The sequence below is a fragment of the Monodelphis domestica genome, chromosome 3, assembly GCF_027887165.1.
Source record: "Monodelphis domestica isolate mMonDom1 chromosome 3, mMonDom1.pri, whole genome shotgun sequence".
Lineage (NCBI taxonomy): Eukaryota > Metazoa > Chordata > Mammalia > Didelphimorphia > Didelphidae > Monodelphis > Monodelphis domestica.
In genome coordinates, this window is record NC_077229.1 from 443,805,257 (window position 1) to 443,828,187 (window position 22,931).

Here is a 22,931-nt window from a genome sequence, read left to right on the forward strand (position 1 = left end):
AATTTTGTATATGTACAAGTTGCTTCCCCAGAACGTGAGCTCTTTAAGAGCAGGAACTCCTTTCCTCCAACCTACCAAAGTGCCTACCACACAGTTACTTAATAAATGCCTGCTAATTAATCAACTTCTAGAAACTTCAACCATTCACAAGAGCACCAAAAAGTTTGTTTGTTTTTTTTTAAAGAGCTTCTGGGTTATTGAACAATAACAAAAATATTATTAAACACAAAGATTACATATTAAATTTTTTGTAGAAAATCATGATAGTTTATATAAAGGTCCTTTCCTTTAATGGTTTACAATGTTTCATTGTCAGTAGCTTCTAAATCAAATGGGAGCTTTTATAATTGCATGTCATGTTCCAATCTTTATCCACTTATCTAATTCTTCAAGTATACAAAGTTATACATTAATATCTTTCTGCTGGCTTAGATATGCAATATGTATATCTAACCCAAAGGACAAAGAGTTAAGGTATTCTAATGCTTAAGAAAAGAAAAATAGTGATGCTTTCATCAAGACACTTTAATAAATGAAGTTACAGAAAAAAGAAATGGTAGTGATCCTTTTATTAATATCCTCTAATTAGGAGGCAGCTAGGTGGCTCAGGAGATTTGAGAGTCAGGCCTAGAGAGAGACTAGAGATTCTAGGCTCTGTAATGATGGGGAGGAGGAAAGAGAACCATTGGGGGTGAATGGAATGTTGAGGATCAACAGTTGCATGAGGCAAGGACAGTTGGGATCTGAACAAGGACTATTGGGAAATTCTCCTGAGCAGCAGGGTCTTGTGGGCTGAGACACCAAGGGGAGTGGAAGGAGGGAGGAGCTATTTCTCAGGGCCATTCAAGACACCTATGGAGATTTCTGTCAGTCAGAAATCCTAATATTGAGGGTTCCTGTTTAAAGCATTCCTGGTTCCTGTCAAGAAACCTAATTTCTTCAAAGACTTTCATTTCCATGAACTATTGAGATACTGGACTCAAATTGGTAAGCAGAGCTTTCCCTTTTCCTACCTCTCCCCTGCCTATGAGAAAATCTTTTATTTCAGTAATTAGTTTCATTTAGGAAAAGATTTAAGGTGACCTATAATCCCACTAACCTCCACCCTTTGCCCCAATAAACAATTAAATCAAATAAGTTAGAAAGCGAATTCAATTGTTTATTTATATCTAGAGAGTAAGCCCATTGGCCCACTCCATCTTGTTGTCAGTTTTCAAGAAGACATATGAGTGCCCCAAAGCAGTGCATATCCGGATTGAGGTCCTTCATACCTCTCCTTTGTAGCGAAGACTTCCCTGCAGGGCTGGCAGGGCCACCAAGGGGCAAGCCTTCACTGAGGGAAGATCTCCATTTTGTCTCCCTAAAGTAATTCTGGGACTCTGGGAGGGAGTAGTGAGGGAAGGAATTTTCATCCACCCTTTCCTCACTGCCTCCAACCCTCATTTCTCCATCTAGGGAGTATGAGTCCCCCCCAAATTACAGTTGGCTGAGGCAGTTTTAGGGTGAAACCTGCTATAAGATAATAAAAATTTATTTTTAAAAACAAAACATTTCTCAGGGGAGACCCGGGAGGTAGCCATTTTGTTTTTCCACTCACTACAGTAGCCTAAGAGGTTCAAACAACTCAGAGAAGAAAATTTAAAGGGACAGCAACACAGCTAGTACAAAATCAGACAGAGAGATACAAAACAATGGAAAAGTCGATAATAACAATGCTGCTTGCAATATGCAGCAGCATCTTCTTGCTATATAAATTCTGGACAATGCTCTATAGCATATGGATGGAATGGATGGATGGAAGTTATTCCATAATATGTCTTATGAACCACAGCCATTTATGACTCATACCAATGGCTAAAAATAGAACTGGAACAACTCTTTGCATTCTTGCCTCCAATCTCTGCAGTCATATTATCCTTCCTATAGTTTCATTACTGTCTAAAGAATCTAATCAAGAAAATACTTGGGCAAAAGGAAGATAATATCCTGACACTAAAAGGAAAGATAACCCAATTAGGAAAAAAAAATAGAGATAATGAAAAACAACAAGGGGGAACAAACACTAGACATGGTTGTAGAAGAGATAAAAGCAGAAGTGCAAATAATTAAAGAGAAGGTAGAGAATCCAGTATCTATTCAACCCATTTATGATCAAGCCTCTCGATACAACCAGATTGTGGCATTGTTCATGTAAAGGACGCATAAACCTGGAAATTGCCAAATATAGAGTACCAGAAACTACATTAGTTCAAAAAACAAACTTAAATGAGTTTTCTGAGTAGTTTCTCATACAAACAGCAAATGACAGAAAAAAAGCTGAAAATCAGTCTTTAAAAGTGACGATTGGAGAAGAAAGGCATATAGAGTTAAGCAGAGAAACAAGCAGACCTCCTGGAGAAGTGGTAGATGAGAATATTAAAGGGGAAGACAATACCTTTGACATATCAATACAATCAAACCTCAAACCAGAAGTCAAAGACTTTTACCCAGAGCCATCTCCAGAAAGCAATTCTATTCAAACAATGCCACAACTCCAATCTTTCTGGGAAGTCTCCAACTGAAAGTAACCCCACTTGGTTAACTGTCAATCAAACTGAGGAATTAATCCAAAATCATATACAAACAAGAGAAAGCAGAGAAAAGAAGGGAAACAGAAAACAGGGGAATAGATACAAAGTCAAACAATACCAAAACTTTGTTGCCTATACATTCAAACCAGAACGAAATGTTACCTTCACAATCCCTGACTCTCTATAATCTGCAAACTACATCATCTGTAACAGAAGCACCTAAGAGGAAGGGAAGCTTAAATCAATCATACATTCCCAATAAAGGTGTATGCGTTCCTCAAATGCAAGCTTTCCCTGGATCTAACTTTGTATAGCCTCTGCAAAGCATGTTCAGGGAAGCAGAAGAATCTTTGCCTTTACCATGGTCACAAACAAATCCCATACAAGATTTTAACATAATTACCAACAATACATATACACAGAAATCTGAATCAAACAACATTTTGCAACTCAATGAAAGGAACAGTTATAATAATAGCATAGAAATACCAACCAGCACAAAAGGAGAAATGAACCCAATGCAAACTCAAAACACATTAAAACCTGGTAGTCCAGAACTAGAACAAACACAAGCCATTTTCATCAACCCTTTCCTCACTGCCTCCAAACCTCATTTCTCCATCTAAGGAGTGTGAGTCCCCCCAGAATTACAACTCAAATCTGGCCTCAGACACTTCCCAGACGTGTGACCCTGGATAAGTCATTAATCCCCAATCGCCCAGCACCTCCCACTCTTCTGCCTTAGAACTAAGACAGTATTGATTCTAAGACAGAAAGTAAGAATTATTTAAAATTATGTCTTTTAATTAATATCCTTTTAGAAAGAATTTGGCCAATATTGTACAACCATGAAGATTTTCCCCTTGGAGGAAGAGCATCAAATTTCCAGTAGCAAACTTGGTCTATATTCATATGCTTTGGACACTAGCAAAATTAGTTATATTCATATAAAAACATACCTGGAAAATATTCCTCTTCTTTAATAGGCATCTGAGACTGTCTCAGTATTTCTCTTACCAACTGATCACACATTCCTTGAGCATCGTTTAAATTATAACAATAGAGATGGCAATACAATTGAGCAAGATAATAGCGTGTCTGAAGAAGGCATGTCCTCTTTCCTCCTTAATCAAATGACAAAATGTGAAACTTTCATTAAAAACAAAAAAATTAGTAATACTTTGCTCTTTTTAGATGTAAGTTTTAAATAAGCTATAATCTCTACCCGAGGTTTATTGCTCATCATTCCCCTTCACAGTTTACATTTCAGTCAAACTGGCCTACTTGCTGCTCCCCATTCTCTGCACTTTTTTCTAAGAGGTCAGAAATTGCAAGCTCCTTCAGGGCTCCTTTTTTTTAACCCCAACACTTAGCAGCACAGTGCCTAACACAAATTGGGTATTTAATAAATGTTTACTGATTAAACGATTGATTTTTAAAGGCTAGGAAAGTTCTTCTGAAACTGAGTACTTGCAGTAAGCACACAAACTACCCTACTATCTCAGTTTGACTAGAAATCATAAAATCCCCCCAAAGCTGATCACCCTAGAAATTCTGTTTATTTATAACAGAAATCTGCCTAGCAAAATAGTTTGATCCTGCTTTTTTAGCATGGATGAACTTCTCTGAGCCAGGTTAGTGGAGAGAAGTTCCATATCTTCCCAAAGAAGGGAATACTTCAGGAAGACATAAACGCTCAATATGTAGTTCTCAGGCCTTATTTCTATATTCTTCCAAAAAAAGTTATTTTCTTTACAATCTCACTTTCTCTCTTTTTCAACATGTCATTGGAGTCATTGACAGATTTTGTCACTAACAAAAGATTCAAGAACTTTGCCTATAGACCCCTGATAGAGAAATTACTAGAACTTACTTTTAGCTATCTGAACTAAGATATACAGATTAAATTTTAAAATACTGTAGGACCTCATTTTACATGAATGAATTCAATATGTGAACTCAGATATATGTGATTGGCAATCAAAAACAATAAAGGCAGAAAAATATGAAAAAGAAAATGTTTTAATTGTGTGTTAAATTTGCCTGATTTTTCCAAGCAGTATAAAAATCTCACAGCAGTTTTGCTTTAAGCACTCTGACATCTAGTTATTTTCAATGAATAGGCTCAGTTAAACAAACGATAGAAACTACTATTTTTCTTTTTTTTATTAAATTTTATTTTAAGATCTGCATTTTCTCCCTCCCAACTTCTTCCCTCAAACCGCAACCCCCACTAACTGAGAAAGCTGGAAGAACCAAACTCCTGTTACAAACATATAAAATAAGGCAAAATAAATTCCTACACTGGCTATGTCCCAAAAAATATGTCTCAATTCATATGCTAAGTCCTATTAGAAGGTGGGTACAATGTTTCATCCTAAGTTCTATGGAATTGTGCAACTATTTGGGGAAACTATCATTACCTGTTGTTCTGATTTCTTGTAGTGCTTTCTTCCATAGCTGAATAGATTCTTCATATGATCCCAAAAGAAAGTATTCCTCACCTCAAAAAAATAAAAATTAAAACCAATTATCATGAACATAGTTGAAATCCATTTTTGTTGACAGGGAAACACAGGTACACAAAAATATCACTAGTGGAGCTATAAATTTCCCTCCATCAAAACTATTTCAGACTGTCAATATTTACAAGTGTCATATAACTGTTTATAGTGTTGGACCCAGTAAGTCACCAAAATAGCAAAAATAAATAAAAAATAACCACCAAAGAGAAAAAAGAACTAAAATAAAAAAATAAAAAATAAAAGCCAAAGAGAAAAAAAAATTTGTTCCAAGATGTTCATAAAAATGCAATTTATAAGAGAAAGAAAATGGCAATAACCCAAAAGCCCCATAATAATGGGGGAAAGCTAAACTTTGTTATATTAATATATAACTTGAAAAGTCAGCATCTTGATGATAATAATATTAAATGGACATATGACTTGGGGCAACTCACTGTTACTCTCTAAATTTCATTTTTTTAATTGGTAAAATGAAGACGTTGGAATAGATAATTTTTAAATTTAACTTCTTGGCTCTAAATCCTACAAAAATCTATGCTATTAATAATGTGAAATGAAAAAAGTAGAACATCAAATATTATGTGCACTCTGATTTAACTACATATAAATACATATGGTAACCTTAACAAAGATTAGCAAATAATAGCTAGAGTGACATAGTCTCACATAATGCTATTTTTAGACAAATTTTTCATTCGTAATGAAACAATGTGAAAAATTATGATTTTCTATTCCACTGACTTGAGAATAAATATGATAAATCCCTATCACTGCTTCCAAAATCAGACAAAGACCAGTAACACATTTTTAATCATATGGATTGAAATTCCTTTTAGGACACTGACCAATTACAGGTTTAAGCTCCAAGGCTTGGTTTAAGCAATATCCTGCTGTCTGTAGATTAGCTTGTATGTGGCATAACAAGGATCTGGCAATAGATTCTTCAAGCGCTATCTTTTCAGTCAATTGTCTATCATCCTTAGGGTCCATCCTGCTTAGATGAGCTTGATACCACAAAGTTTGTTTGTACAATAACTGCCAAAGGATGGATAACCTGTACAGAAAGTTAGTGATCATATGAAAAATAAACTACAAACTAGAAATTAATATGGCTATTATCATTTCTAAATATACCACAATTTAAATTCTAAAAACCATGTATTATATTATAGACAACTACTTTCACAAATATTTCTGTTATACACCAAGATTGGTAATATTTTTTAAATTATATAATTCCAAAATCTATAATGTTAATATTTTCCAAGTCACTGATATTAAAAAAATTGCACAGCTGTTTAAAATGTAAGAAATTCTTATAGGGATTGCTTTTATTCCACAAGTACTGAATTCAACATAAATCCAATAATACTTTTAAAAACATGAAGCCTATTTAAGCTGATAGTGACATAGTAATTAAAGTATACAATCATACCTGTGGCTTGGCTTTTGAACAAGATTTATAGATGGAGGAGGTATCTTTAAAAAAGAATTCCATGGCCATGATTTCTGAGTACAATTGTGAGAAAATTTTTGAAAAATAGGTACCACCAATGATTCATGATTTACTATCTTATTTCCATCAGCTGTTGAAATCACCTGATGCTGTAGAGAATATATGCTATTTAGACTGTCAGAGACCATCTTAAGTAAGTTGAAACAACCTAAAAGGGTATCTGAGAATAACTGATCATGCTGCTGTTGAATGAACATCAGCTTCAGAGTTTGTGATGTCAGCTTTACCAAATGTCCCACATCCTGTCTGTATCTTAGATCCCAATACTGAACAGATAAACACTGATGAAAAAGTCGAAAGACACACTGCAGCCACAAATTATGTCTGAGAGTCTTATTTAAAGGAAGATTCTGTTTAGGAGAAGGCAATTTTACAAACTGGAGAACATAGAGAAAATGAGTAATACAGATGACTATGTAATTTAACATTAATTGTTTGTTTTCCACGTTTTTTGAAATTCCAATATTCCAGGCTGCAAGGAGATTTTTCTGGATAGAATGTAGTTCTGTTATGATCGCATCATTTTCTTTAGTATCATCTTTTGCATGAATAGTATCAAACATAGATGCAAATTCCAATCTTCCTTCTTCAATTTCATTAAACAAAGAATCACTTTTCTGACTCCAAAAGGGGAGAAAATTGTTGATAAACTGTTTACTATTATTACTTTCTTCTACTTCATAATCCTAAAATGAGAAAAAAAATTCTTGAATATCAAATACCTCAGAATAATGATGTTATAGACATGATCAAGGCCCCCCACTTGACCTCCCTCTTTACAAAGAAAAAAACAGAGGCTACATTTCTTGATAAACTTCTAAAATCAATACAGTTTTATTGCTCACAGTAAATAAAGTATGATCTCAAGTACCTGCAAATCTGCCATTTTCTCGGTCAACTCTCCTACTTCTTCCTCTGCCTGCAAGAATCTCGGGGTGGCAGAGGCAACTGAACTTTGGTTTCCCTGATGCTTTAACAGACTAGCCCGGAGGGACTCCAATGATCTTAATCTCAGATTCTTTCTTTTAGACTATAAAAGAGAATAGTGCAAGTCTTTATAAACTCATGCTTTTATCACTTCCTCCCCAATAAAAATGTTAGTATGCAAAAATAAAAGCATTATTGCTTTAACTTTGATAATAATGCAATGTAAATATTTTATATTATTTGTAAAAACCATACCTGACATGTCAGACCTTGATGTATTTTCTCAAGCCTTTGGGATGATTCAAGTAAATAAGATTTCATAAGTACTGATGGGGATAGATTATCAAAAAATCGAAGTACTGTAACCATATATCCATCAGAGACAATCAGGTAAGGTAATCTTGAGTGTGTTTTTACAGAAAATCTCTGCCTCATCAGATCATTATCAGAGGCTGTTGAATCAAGGGAACAACTTGAATCTTGAGGTACAAATTGCTGTGGTCTAGTAAACAAACCCCAAAATTAAAAAAAAAAAGATTAGAAGGAACAAATTTACAAAGAAATAATAATAATTTCTATTTTATATTTTTTCAAAAAAAAAACAAAAACAAAAACACAGAAATAAAAAATGACAGTATAAAACAACAAATAATAGGACAAGAATAAGATGCAAAGATAAAATTAAAATTTTTAGAAGAAAAGCTATAATGTATTATGGGCTAAATGGTATATGTTGTGAATTATTATTATTTTATGTTTTCTGCAAATTATGGCATTTTCATCAGTTCTTTGGCTGTTGCTAAACAAAATTAGTTGATTAGTTTACTGATTTTTTTTCCTCCTAGCATTTATATATAAAACAGAAGAGAAACCTAATTAAATTTTAAAGGATTATGATAGTCTACTTCATCTTATTTTTGTATCTCTCAGTGAACCTAAAAAGTGCCTTATAAATAGACTCAGGAAATTTTTACTAAATTTGATGACATTAGGGGCACTTATATTTTGTTGATAATGTGAAGAAAAATAAGGAATCGGTAATAAGGAAAGGAGTGTGGAAATGGTGGAAACGGTGGAAAATTAAATTTTATCTGCTTCTAAATGGAATTTGACATTACTACAATTTAATAAAGGTAAGTATTCTTTTAAGTTAAATGATTATTTTTAATAATTATTAAATTAATTTTTAAAATACCTGAAACATATTGAAGTTTATGGTTTCTTAAAACAAGGACAGCTAGGAGGCACTGTGGGTAAAGTGCCAAGCCTAGAACTGAGAAGATCTATATATAAATCTAGCCTAAACACTTTCAAGCTGAATGACCCTGTGAAAGTCATTTAATCACATTTGTCTAGCCCTTGCCCTTCTAGAGTTGTTACTGGGACAGGAGGTAAGAGTTTTTAAAAAATAAACAGCTTAGAACTAAAAGTAAGGGAATATGCAGTAGAAAGCATGATAGATTGTGGGATAATTCTTAGAGCCATCTACAAATAGCCCCTCTATCGACTGTCACTCTAATATTTTTGATAAGAGTTCTTTCAAGTTCTAGGGTTCAAGTTAGGTCAGAAGAGAACTGGGAAAGGAGGTTCTGCATTTCATTCAACTTACCATAATAGAAATTCTACCCGACTTAGTATAAAAAGATTATGACAGAGACCAACAAGATAAACTTAATAAAAATAGGACATAAGGTCTTTGCTAACATTCAGAAAATTCCATAAATTTAAATGACTGTAGTAATTGCTGCACTTATATAGAAAGTTGCAAACAATATACCTACTATTTAATATTCTTTTAAATGCTCTCTCCTTGTCAACTTGCTATATAAGTAAAAGCCTATCTTATAAATTTTTTTAATGACAATAAAAATTGGGACTCACCAATTCCCTTATAAGCTATAAATTATTTCTAAGTAAAAATAGTTTCAGTCCAATGCACAAATGCCTTTCGAAATTTGCTAATTTTATTAGGTCTAAGAAGTGTTATTCTGTAATAAAATCAAAGTTAAATATGAATAAATCTAAAACAATGGCTATATTAGCCAGTAATTTTAACAGGTCACTTTAAATTCTACATTAAAACTAATTAAGAGGTGTCATTCACATTAGAAGTAAGTATATGTTTCGTATTTTTATTTCAAAAGTTTAAGACAATGTGATTAATCAACAAGAGGCTCTTGCTATTTTAAAAAAGTAATAAAATTTCTGGGCGAATGAAAAAGTTTATGTGCCAAGTTAATTTTGAGTTGTAAATTTTTAAAGGGTTGATCTTTCATCATAAGAAATAAACTGTCACTATTAACTTTATATTTTTCTGATACTATTAAGGCATGTAAACTATATACTTACATGATCACAATGTCAATTTTTCATCTGCGTAAAGCCATAATAAGAAATAGGAGAGAACTATAAATGAGAAATAAATATTGAAATGACAGACACAAAAGAAAGATGTAATGTGAAAGATGAAATTATTTTTAAAAGTCTATATGACTAACATCTAAGAAGGAAAATGCCATCACAAATTAAAACAACTAAAAATTATGTCTCACTTATATGTTATTATATTGTCTCACCTATATGTTATTAGTGGATGAAGAGGAATAAATTCTGCTGGTCCAAATTCTATTGAGCAACCAAATGTAACCAATGTTAGCAATTCACCCAAACAGGTCAATAGAACCAAGGAGCCACGTTTTAATACACAGGCCAGAAAAAGGCTATCATGGGTCCAGCTGATATCACCCACCCAGTAGGATCTAGAAAAAGAAAAGCATAACACATTCACAAAAAACATGATTTTCCCAAATGATATCTTCTGAGTTCCAGTGATGCAAATTTAAAGGGGTTGGAATGTTGAATAATGTAGAGCTACAAATACAATATGTACTTTATTTGTTGGTAAGTATCTTATTCCTGCTCTCAAAAAATATCTCTCCTATTCATTTAAATAACAAGATTTAAACAAACTATTTGACAGAATAGGCCAAGAAGGAGTTCTACCAAATTCATTTTACGACATAACATGGTACTGATCCCAAAGCCAGGCAGGTCAAAAACAGAGAAAGAAAACTATAGACCAATCTCCCTAATGAATATAGATGCAAAAATCTTAAATAGGATACTAGCAAAAAGGCTCCAGCAAGTCATCACAAGGGTCATCCACTATGACCAGGCAGGATTCATACCAGGAATGCAAGGATGGTTCAATATTAGGAAAACCATCCACATAATTGACCATATTAACAAGCAAACCAACAAAAATCACATGATTATCTCAATAGATGCAAAAAAAGCCTTTGATAAAATACAACACCCATTCCTATTGAAAACACTAGAAAGTATAGGAATAGAAGGGCCTTTCCTAAAAAATAGTACACAGTATATATCTAAAACCATCAGCAAAACATTATCTGCAATGGGGATAAACTAGAAGCCTTCTCAATAAAATCAGGAGTAAAACAAGGATGCCCATTACCACCTCTATTATTTAACACTGTACTAGAAACACTAGCAGTAGCAATTAGAGAAGAAAAAGAAATTGAAGGTATTAAAATTGGCAATGAGGAGACCAAGCTGTCACTCTTTGCAGACAATATGATGGTTTACTTAAGGAATCCTAGAGAATCAACCAAAAAGTTACTCGAAATAATCAACAACTTTAGCAAAGTTGCAGGATACAAAATAAACCCACATAAGTCATCAGCATTTCTATATATCTCTAACCCACTTCAGCAGCAAGAATTAGAAAGCGAAATATCATTTAAAATCACCCAAGACAATATAAAATACTTAGGAATCTATCTACTGGGACAAACACAGGAACTATATGAACACAACTACAAAACACTTTCCACACAGCTAAAACTAGATCTAAACAATTGGAAAAACTTTGATTGCTCATGGGTGGGATGAGCTAACATAATAAAAATGACAATCCTACCCAAATTAATTTACTTATTTAGTGCCATACCCATTGAACTACCAAAAAACTTCTTTACTGAATTAGAAAAAACCATAACTAAGTTCATTTGGAAGAACAAAAGATCAAGGATATCCAGGGAAATCATGAAAAAAAAATGCAAAGGAAGGAGGATTTGCAGTCCCAGATCTCAAACTATACTATAAAGCAGTGGTTATCAAAACACTTTGGTACTGGCTAAGAGACAGAAAGGAGGATCAGTGGAATAGACTTGGCGTAAATGATCTCAGCAAGACAGTTTATAACAAACCCAAAGATCCCAGCTTTTGGGACAAAAATCCATTATTTGATAAAAACTGCTGGGAAAATTGAAAGACAGTGTGGGAGAGATTATGTTTGGATCAACACCTAACACCCTACACCAAGATAAATTCAGAATGGGTGAATGACTTGAACATAAAGAAGGAAACTATAAGTAAATTAGGTGAACACAGAATAGTATACCTGTTAGACCTTTGGGAAGGGAAAGATTTTAAAACTAAGCAAGACTTAGAAAGAGTCACAAAATGTAAAATAAATAATTTTGACTACATCAAATTAAAAAGTTTTTGTACAAACAAAACCAATGTAACTAAAATCAGAAGGGTAGCAACAAATTGGGAAACAATCTTCATAAAAACCTCTGAAAAAGGTTTAATTACTCAAATTTACAAAGAGCTCAATCAATTGTACAAAAAATCAAGCCATTCTCCAATTGATAAATGGGCAGGGGACATGAACAGGCAGTTCTCAGCCAAAGAAATCAAAACTATTAATAAGCACATGAGAAAATGTTCTAAATCTCTGATAATCAAAGAGATGCAAGTAAAACAACTCTGAGGTATCACCTCACACCTAGCAGATTGGCTAACATGACAGCTATGGAAAGTAGTGAATGCTGGAGGGGATGTGGCAAAGTAGGGACATTAATGCATTGCTGGTGGAGTTGTGAATTGATCCAACCATTCTGGAGGGCAATTTGGAACTATGCCCAAAGGCGCTAAAAGACTGTCTACCCTTTGATCCAGCACTGCTGGGCTTGTACCCCAAAGAGATAATGGAGAAAAAGACTTGTACAAGAATATTCATAGCTGCACTCTTTGTGGTGGCCAAAAATTGGAAAATGAGGGGATGCCCATCAATGGGGAATGGCTGAGCAAATTGTGGTATCTGTTGGTGATGGAATACTATTGTGCAAAAAGGAATAATAAAGGAGAGGAATTCCATGGAGACTGGAACAACCTCCAGGAAGTGATGCAGAGCGAGAGGAGCAGAACCAGGAAAACATTGTACACAGAGACTGATACACTGTGGTACAATCGAAGGTGATGGACTTCTCCATTAGTGTCAATACAATGTCCCTGAACAATCTGCAGGGATCTAAAAAACACTATCCACAAGCAGAAGATAAACTGTGGGAGTAAAAACACCGATGAAAAGCAACTGCTTGACTACAGGGGTGGAGGTGATAGGACTGAGGAGAGACTCTAAACGAACACTCTAATGCAAATACCAACAACATGGAAATGGGTTTGAATCAAGAACACATGTGATACCCAGTGGAATCACGCATCGGCTATGGGAGAGGTGGGGGGAGGATGGGGAGGGAAGAAAAGAAAATTATCTTTGTTTCCAATGAATAATGTTTGGAAATGACCAAATAAAATTAAAAAAAAAATAAAATAAAATAAATAACAAGATTTACTTCAAAATGCAAATACACAAAGGGCAAGTAGGTGGCATAGTGGACAGAGCACCTGAAGGCAGGGTGATTGGGGTTCAGATATAGCCTCGGAAATGTCCTAGTTTTGTGTCCCTGGACAAGTCACTTAACCCCATTTGCCTCACCCCTGTCTTTCTATCCTAAGAGTTGTTATTAAAATAAAAAATAATATTTAAAAAGGCAAGCAACTTCTAGAAATCTACTGGGCACTCATATATAACTGTAAACTGTTTTAGTAGGATTTGCAGTGTCCAACTATAGTGTAGGGATTACTAATCACCCTAGAAGCATATTCAATATGTATCCAAAATGGTTAATATTGCTATGACATCCCCTCAATGAAGATTCCCTCCCCACTGGGAAATCTCATCAAAACTAATTAGTACCACTTCTACCTCAGATTTATTCATAGATAACAATCTCAACTGCTCTCATCCCTAAAAGAATGATCCCCTCACCAAAGCTTAAGGGCTCCTAAATCATACAATACTTAACTGAAAACAGTAGCATTCAGGGAATGAGGATTTTGATTGTGGAAGAAAGAGGGGGAAAAAGGAGAGAGCTTCAAAGAAGAGAGCAAATTTGGAAGGGGAGGGGTTAGAGAGGGGGGAACAAGACCCTATATAGACAAAAATGAATTTTGAGGTCCCCAAGAGAATGGAGGTAGTGAGAAGTTGGGGAATGAGAAGATAATTCAGAGATAAAGTAGGAAGACAAACTTTGCCTTCCTTGCAGTTTTATCTAATGATCAGAGGTTGAGAGGGGATAGAATAAGCATTTATAAAGCACCTACTAGTAGTAGTAGTATTACACTGGGCTAAGCACTTTACAAATATTATCTCATTTAATCTCACAACAATCCTGATAATATCCTCATTTTACAAATAAGGAAACTGAGGCAGACTGAAGTGGACTTATTCAGGGTCACACAACTACTAAATGTTTGAGAACCAATATGAACTTAAGCCCTTCTGACTCCAGGCCCAGAATTCTACCACTGTGCAAATAGCTGCCTCTAAAACCCTGATGTACCACTGAAAATCTTTTCCTGTGCTGCGTTTTGGTACAAATGCCACAATTTGCCAGTTTCTGTGTTAACATATAAGCAAAACTGAAAAATTGCAACCTTAGCCACCCACCCCTGTCCTGACCTGCTTCTGCATTTTATCCCAGAATTTTCAAATTATATCTCAACCCTTCCTCTCCTTAAGGATGACAAAAAGGGGAAAATTAAGAGATGAGGAATAGAAAGAAAATTTTACATATAATTTCCCTACCCAATACTTCTTTCTCCCTTTTCAAAATAAATACCAACTGATTCAGGCACTTTACTATCTAGAACTTCTAGAATCTATCCACCACAAATGACAATGGACATAAAGCAGACCCTTGATATCTGAAAAATTCCAAGACTTCAATAATTTATGTATTGTAATAACTTCTTCAAAAGCAAAATTATTTTGGCAGTCTTTAAGCAAGATCTTACCTAATGAGTTTGGATGGAACCACAGGATTCTTATTACTACAGCCTTTAAGACTACCACAGAGAGTAACAAAATTCAGTATGTTTATAAATAGTATCTGTGTTGCCTAGGGGGAAAAAAAACAAAGAAATAAAATGAGGATTATTTTGTAATCTAATTACTACTGAATTTTTATTTTAAATCATAATATTAAAATAATACTTGTGTTAAAATATTACTCAATTCTACCAATCCTATATATATGACTTAGTAGAAATTTCTTGTCATATAATGGAAGTAAGAATATACAGAAATTGGATACGGTGAAGCCAAATTTTAGCTCATAGACTTTATCAGTTCATAAAACTGATCACAGCTTTTGATCTTGAAATCCCATTACTGGAAATAATGCCAATTGTATATTTCATAGAATTAAATTAAATGATATTTATATAGGGGGAAAGTAGGCATAATAGTAAAAAAAGAAGGTATTAGAAAGATTTACCCTCACTAACTTTAAAAGATAAAGGAACTACCACCAAAACTATCTGGAACAAGGCCAAAAAAAAGACTAGAATTTCTCTGTACAGAACTAAATCGTATGCTCACCAAAAAATTATTGCTATCTCAAGAAATTGTCAGAAAAATTGGACAATAATATGAAGAAAAATAAAATTAGATCCATACCTCATATCACAACAAACTCTAGCTAGATAATGCAGGGGGGTGGGAGGGGGGTAAATTAAAATTTTAGAAAAAAGCAGAAATATTATTAATTTGAAATATGGAAAATGCATTCTCAACAGTCAAATAAATAAAAGAAATAATTGGCGATGAGATAGATGAAATACTTGTTAAAATAATTTTGAAAACTGTTCAATGAAGAACAATAAAAACAAGATAAAAAACTATATGCCTTCATCCACATGACCAATATGAAAATATTTTGCATGATCATACATATGAGGTCTAGATAAAGTTGTTTGCTGGATTGGCAAATGGAAAGGGGAAGAAGGGAGAGAATTTTGAAATCAAAACTTTGGAAAATGAATGTTGAAAATTATTTTTGTATATAATTAGGAAAAAATAAAATATTACATTAAGAAAAGAAAAGTGACACACTGGAAATTTTTTCTCAACAAGCTTATTACAGTAAAAAGCTCCATATCAAGAATTTTGTAAGCTATCACTGTAAGTCTAAAAGGGCACAATATCTAGTCTCTGATAAACAAGAGTCAATTTACAAAAGATGAAACAAAAAACTTGGAAACATGTTCAAACTCAAGGGTAAGTTTAAAAATGAAAATTTAAAGAGGAATTAGGTTACATTATATTTAACTGGTAAAAAAAATTTTAAATGCTTAAATTCTACACAGATGGAGTTATAAAAAATATAAACTCATACATTTCTAGTGACAATACAAATTGATATACTCTTATTAAAGAACAAGTTCTTCTGGGATAGTAGAAGCCAGTGTCAGTAATCATACCACGCAACTAGTTTTTGGTGACACTAAAAAGAGAAAGTTCAGTGGAGGGGTGGAGGCAGGCAGCCTCAGGTTGCAAGGGATAGAAGTGTAAGTGGTCAATAAGGAAGTAAAGATAAATACAGAATATATTTTCTAAAGGTTTGGCAATGAAGAGAGAAAGAAAACAGTAATTTTAGGGGATTGAAGGCTCATGTAAAATCTTTTTTTTTAGGTTAAGGGAATCTGAGTATGTTTATAAGCCAGAAAGACTCAATAAAAAGGGATAGAAATGGAATAACTAAGGAAACAAGGTTCTGGAGAAATAAGGAAAATATGAGATTAAAAGCACAAATGAAAGAGTTGAATTTGTCAGTCAATTAATCAATAAGCATTTACAAGTACCCACTAAGTGCTCAAGATACAAAGAAAAGCAAAAAAAACAGCCCCTGCTCCCAAGGATTTCACAGGCTACTGGTGGAGAGAACACATAAACAACTATATACAAATAAATACATAAAGAGTCACAGGATATATGGAGGGGAGTATGGTAAAACTGGAAAGGCAGGAAGGGGAAATGTTATAAAATGCTTTTAAAGACAAACAGAAGAGTTTGTATTTGATTCTGAAGATAATAGGAGGCCACTGGAGTTTATTGAATGATATGATCAGAGTTTTAGGAAGGTCAGTTTAACAGCTGAATGGAGTACAGACTGCAGTGGGGAGACTTGAGGCAGGTGGACCTACCAGCAGGCTATTTCAGTAGACCAGGAGTGAAGTGATGAGGGCCTGCACCAGAGGGGCAAGAGGGTCAGAGGTTCATGAACCACTTTCTACATGAAGTTTATCAGCACAGATGTTTGCTATTTCCCTCTCCATCAAAATCATCATGTAACAATTTTGTATATGTTTTATATTTGCTTATATTTATCCCTGGGGCAGCTAGGTGTTGCAGTAGATAGAGATCAGATCTCAAGTCTGGAAGACATCTTCGTGATTTCAAATCTGGCCTCAGACACTTGCTAGCTGTGTGGCTCTATGTAAGTCATTTAACCATATTTACCTCAGTTTCCTAATTTATAAAATTAGCTGGAGAAGGAAATGGCTAGCCACTCCAGTAGCTTTGCAAAGAAAATCCTCAAAGGGGTCATGAAGAATCAGATACAACTGATAAATGACTGAACCAGAACAAACATTTATAGATGTTATCTCTCCCATTAAATGTAAGCACCCTGAGAGCAGGAATTTTTGTTTCTATAGAATGCCTGGCACAATTAATAAATGCTAGAAGAAACTTAGTCCCAAAGAAGATATGTAAGCAGATAATTCCTTCCTTATCTTTTTTACAGGGTAGGAGGGGAGGTTTCCCAGGTTGCTGAGCACTGCATAACCCGTCAGATTTTTCAAATGTATCAGTTTTGCTGATTTATTTTTTAAATAACCCTTACCTTCCATCTTAGGATCAACACTGTGTATTGGCTCCAAGGCAGAAGAGTGGTAAGGGCTAGGCAATGGGGGTTAAGTGACTTGCCCAGGGTCACACAGCTGGGAAGTGTCAGGCCAGATTTTAAGACAGAGCCTCCTTTTTCTACACCTGGCTGTCAATCCACTGAGCCAAGTAGCTGCACTTCCCTTTTTTTAAAACTGTCATAAGGGATAATTCTCTGGGAGTGAGAGTGGGAAAGATGGAAGGAAAAATTTAAGTGATGAAAAACAAAAAATTTGAATAAAAATATTTTAAATGTTTGTTGATTGACTGGGTTTTCAAAAGTTCTTCTGATCTACAACCTAAACTTTGACATAGTTATAGAACAAAGTTTCTTAGCTTTTTTTGTTTCATGGACCTCCTTTGGCAATGTGATAAAGCCTTTAGTACCCTTCTCAGAATGTTTATAAATGCATAAAAGAAAAGGAAAATACAGAGGATTACAAAAGAAAACCAGTTACTACTGGCTACCCCCCATAACTCAAAAAGTTATCCCAAAATGTTTTACATCTTTATCTTTTGTCTTAGAATCGATACCAAGTATCAGTTCCAAGGGAAAAGAGCAGTAAGGGCTAGGAAATTGGGGTTAAGTGACTTACTCTGGGTTACAAAGCTAGGAGTGTCTAAAACTAGATTTGAACCCAGGATCTCATCTCTAAGCCCCAAATTAAAATTTTTAATTTCCCAGTATCACGTTAAAAACCCTTGTTTTATAGTCACCTAAACTCCTAAGGCTGATCAAAAGTTGAATCACAAATTTAGATACAATGTAAAGTACAATGTAAGGAGCTCTGGAGTCAGGGGATTGGGTTCATATCCTGTTTCTAACATTTACTCTCTGCAAGACCTTGGGCAAGTCACTTTAGCTCCCTGGAGCTTCAGTTTCCTCATCTGTAAAATAAAGTCAGTGGCTTTTGAAATTCCTTCCAGCTCTAAATCTGTGATTCTAAGGCACTAGTATAAGCCTTCAGAACTTCCCATTTACCATAGGATCCACTCTAAGCTTAAACCCTAATTAAGGGATTCCTAGAAAGACAGAAGAGTCCCAGGGTTTCTGATCTATTTCTGAAAGGTGCTTCAGACCTGCTTGAGAATTCAGAGGTATAAGATCAGAGTCCCCAGTTTATACACAAAGAGTAATGAGAAGGCCTAAAGACACCCTAGACCATTTGTTGTTACTATTTGGTAGTTCAGTTGTCCACAAGGTTTTCCTGATAAAAAAAAAAATGGAATGATATGGCATTTCCTTCCCCAATGTGTCCTCATTTTACAGAGAAGGAACTGAAGCAAATAAGAGACAAGTGACTTACCCAGGGTGACATAGCTAGTTAGTATCTAAGGCCACATTTGAACTCAGACCTTCCCTACTCCATGCCAGGTGCTCTATCCACTGTACTGTCTAGCTGCCTCATTTTTTTTTAAACCCTTACCTTCCATCTTGGAGTCAATACTGTGTATTGGCTCCAAGGCAGAAGAGTGGAAAGGGCTAGGCAGTGGCAGGTAAGTGACTTGCCCAGGGTCACACAGCTAGGAAGTGTCTGAGGCCCAATTTGCACATAGGACCTCCCATCTCTAGGCCTGGCTCTCAATCCACTGAGTACCCAGCTGTCCCCACTAGCTGCCTCATCTTAAACTATAGCTGTGGATATAATTACCCGAACATTCGTTAAAGTGCTTTAAACATTATTTATTCTAGAGATTCACTGTTAAGATATTAAGATAAAATATTAAAATATTTAGAGAATAAAATTATAGAGGGGAAAGAGGCAAAGAGAAAGAGAGAAATTCTAGAATAATGTCAAATCAAACATTTTACAGATTCCTCTCCTCTGGGGAGATTAGTTCTACTGACCTTTGGATCTTTTTGATTAAGAGTTACTGCCAGGGTAAGGCCATCCCTTGAAAATGCTATAATCAAGGCTCCTCTTGATTTTATTGATTCACATTTAGGAACCAGAGTGCATAGAAAACATTCTTGATGTGCCCAATGGACTTGGTATGACAACAAACTGTAAAAACAATGGATTCAATCATAACTAATTCATCATAAACTGCTAATTTTTACAAATCACAAAAATTTAATATAGCTGAAACAAAATATGTATATATATTATATTGATTTCTGCCTTTGAAGACCACCTTCAAGGTACCTCAGAATTTTGTCTGGGGCAGAACAGAACAACCAAGAGTTAACTAAGAGCAATTTAAGTGTTTTATTAATAGTCAAACTTCCTGGTCCAATGGACTTAGATTCCCTGATATTCAAAGAATATCAAGTTGAGAAACTGACAATCAAATACTCAATCTACTACTTATAGGATGCATTAATTTGGTGCAAATCATTTCATTTATCTCTCGGTTCCATCATCTGTAAAATGGTAGCAATAATATTTGCACTATGTTGTAAGGAAAGTGGTTGGTAAAATTTAAAGTGAGTTAATATTTATACTATTATGTCTGCACAATGGTTAACAACCATTTCAAAAGGAAATTTTAAAAATACAAAAATTCATGGCTACAAACAGGTCATATTCCTTTTAAAATTCCAATTTAGTTTTTCAAGTTTTTCCAAATTATGTGTCCCTACAGTCTTAAGATACATCAGGTTCCCATTATGTCTTATGATTATCAACTATGCCAGTTCCAAGAAAATAAGCAATACAAAAAAAGGTAAAAGACTTCATGGGTCCCAAATTTTTAAACATCAATATCAAAAAATGAAATAATACTATTTTTTTTAAGTCTGTTTTCTCTTATCCTGAAAAGAACAGGGAGGGTCATTGGACAGTTATCTATTTTATTTTTTTTGTTATTTTGTATGTGTGTTAAAGGAGCTTAAACACAGGGTACATAAACTGTATTTGGCTTTTAGCTTTAAAAGAAAGTTATTGTTGGGGGCAGCTGGGTGGCTCAGCGGGTTGAGAGCCAGGTCCAAAAATGGGAGGTCCTGGGTTCAAATCTGACCTAAGACACTTCCTAACTGTGTGACCCTGGACAAGTCACTTAACCCCCATTGCCTAGCCCTTATTGCACTTCTGCCTTAGAACCAACACACAGTAAGAAGGAAAGGAGGAAGGGAGAAAGGAAGGATATAAAGTTATTCTTACCTAATAGATTGAGATATATTTTCAGGCCACTGAAGTGCCAAAAGTGTTAACATCAAATATTCCCCAGAATAAAAAGTAAATGAACATAAGCAGCAATCACCAAGCAACTACCAAAAAAACAAAACAAAATTGATTTTACTTTGTAATAAGGTTTAATCAGTTAATGTTATTACTGTAAAATATTCTAAAAACCAAAACAAACTGCTCTCATATCCAACTGGCTAGACATTAAGAATTATAAAATTATATCCTTTGACTCAATAATCCCACTGTTAAAACATAGTCTAAGGACATTACAAAAGAAAAGGCTATTGTCATATTAATAGCTACATTACTTATAATGGCAAAAACCCAGAAACTGCTCACTCTCCAACAGTAAAAGAATGGCATACAAAAGTAAAATCAGATAATGAAATGAAAAAACATTATAATGTAACTAAGAATTACAAGTCTGAGATATATAAAAATAGAAACAATTTTGAAATAATGGAAAGAAAAAAAAAGAGCACGAGGACAAGTTTTACACTGACTTAGATTTCCTAAAAGGAAAAAAGTATACATGAATACAGGAGTAAATGGAAAAAAGAAACTGGAAAAAGACTAAGAATGAATGGACAAACTTTAAGAAATTGAAATAAATGGCATGTTGAAAATGTAAAGTTTTAAGTGTATGCATAATGGGTTTTGTTGAAGACTAAAGTTCATGATAATTTTAATGAAAATATAAATTGCAAAAAAAAAGATCTGTAGGGGGCAGCTGGGTAGCACAGTGGATTGAGAACCAGTCCTAGAGACAGGAGGTGCTAGGTTCAAATCTGGCTTCAGCCACTTCCCAGCTGTGTGACCCTGAGCAAGTCACTTGACCCCCATTGCCTAGCCCTTACCACTGCCTTGGAGCCAATACACAGTATTGACTCCAAGACGGAAGGTAAGGGTTTAAAAAAAAAAAAAAAGATCTGTAGATCTCATTTAACCCCTGCCACATTTTTCATCTTCTCCATAAAAGTACACCTTTATCTTTATTCACCGTGTGAAAACAAATCATAATTATACATATACATACCAAGTATATTATTCTTTTCATTCTTATTTTATCTATCCCTTCAATTAAAGCAGTAGGAAAAATTTTTGATAAGAGTTGTGAACAGGTATAGCCATTTGGGATCTATGCAAAGAAAATGACTAAAATGTCTATACTCTTTGACCCAGAGATTATACTGTTTAGGATATACCCCAAGGAGGTAAATGACAAAAAAAAATATCCCATACATGCCAAAATATTTAAAGCAGCATTTTCTCTGTGGAAACAAACATCTGGAAGCAAAGTTGATGCCAATCAACTAGGGAATGACAACAATTTCTGATAATGAATGTAACAGAATATTAATACACTGAAGACAGGACAAATATGAAAAATAGACTAATATGAACTGGTAAAAAGTCAAGCAACTGGAACCAGGAAAACAACACATACAATGATACAAAAAATGTAAATGGAGAGAACAATAATGACAAAACAGTAATTGAAAGCTACAAAACGACTGGCTCTCAAGAGGAGAAATGGTTCCTTTGCAAAAGTTCTCTAAGGTTCTACAGGTATGGAATGCTACATACAATGTCAGACTTTTTTGACATATCCGTTCGTTTTGCACAACTGGTTTTTTCTTCCTTTTTAAATTCTTTAGCAAAAGGGGTAGTTCTCTAGGAGGGAGGTGCATTGGGGAAAATATTTTTAATCAACAGAATTTTTGTTTTTTAAAAAAAAAGGCATAGTATATACTTAGCATAAGAAAATCTGAGCTAAGGGGGTCTTAGAATTCAAACAATAAGGGGGCAGCTGGGTAGCTCAGTGGATTGAGAACCAGGCCTAGAGAGGTTCGAATCTGGCCTCAGATACTTCCCAGCTCTGTGACCCTGGGCAAGTCACTTAACCCCCATTGCCTAGACCTTACCACTCTTCTGCCTTAGAACTAATACATAGTATTGATTCTAAGATGCAAGGTAAGGGTTTAAAAAAAAAAGACTCAAACAACATAATTTTAAAAACATATTTCAAACTAAATATGAGTTACTTCTTAGCAGCCTTAATCCAGTTAATCCTGTACTATTACAGGTGCTATTGAAGGTAATACCAAAAAAATATATATTGCAAGTCTAAACGATATTCTTTTCAATATTCAAAGAACT

At 34.4% G+C, this 22,931-nt stretch overlaps 1 protein-coding gene across 5 annotated transcripts in view; it reads right to left on the reverse strand.

Moving 5' to 3' along the window:
• CPLANE1 (ciliogenesis and planar polarity effector complex subunit 1) overlaps positions 1 to 22,931 on the reverse strand; it is a 175,073-nt gene that overhangs the window by 146,863 nt on the left and 5,279 nt on the right. For all 5 annotated transcript variants that reach the window (XR_008917859.1, XM_056824552.1, XM_056824553.1 and 2 more), the window contains exons 6-15: positions 20,745 to 20,851; positions 19,490 to 19,646; positions 14,709 to 14,812; positions 10,115 to 10,297; positions 7,794 to 8,040; positions 7,483 to 7,641; positions 6,531 to 7,297; positions 5,941 to 6,149; positions 4,994 to 5,074; positions 3,530 to 3,694 (exon numbers count right to left, since the gene is read on the reverse strand). Coding sequence is in view for 4 of the 5 variants with exons in the window: in XM_056824552.1 (XP_056680530.1) it covers positions 3,530 to 3,694; positions 4,994 to 5,074; positions 5,941 to 6,149; positions 6,531 to 7,297; positions 7,483 to 7,641; positions 7,794 to 8,040; positions 10,115 to 10,297; positions 14,709 to 14,812; positions 19,490 to 19,646; positions 20,745 to 20,851 (2,179 nt within the window). In the remaining variant the exon portion in view is untranslated. The remainder of the gene's footprint in view (positions 1 to 3,529; positions 3,695 to 4,993; positions 5,075 to 5,940; positions 6,150 to 6,530; positions 7,298 to 7,482; positions 7,642 to 7,793; positions 8,041 to 10,114; positions 10,298 to 14,708; positions 14,813 to 19,489; positions 19,647 to 20,744; positions 20,852 to 22,931) is intronic.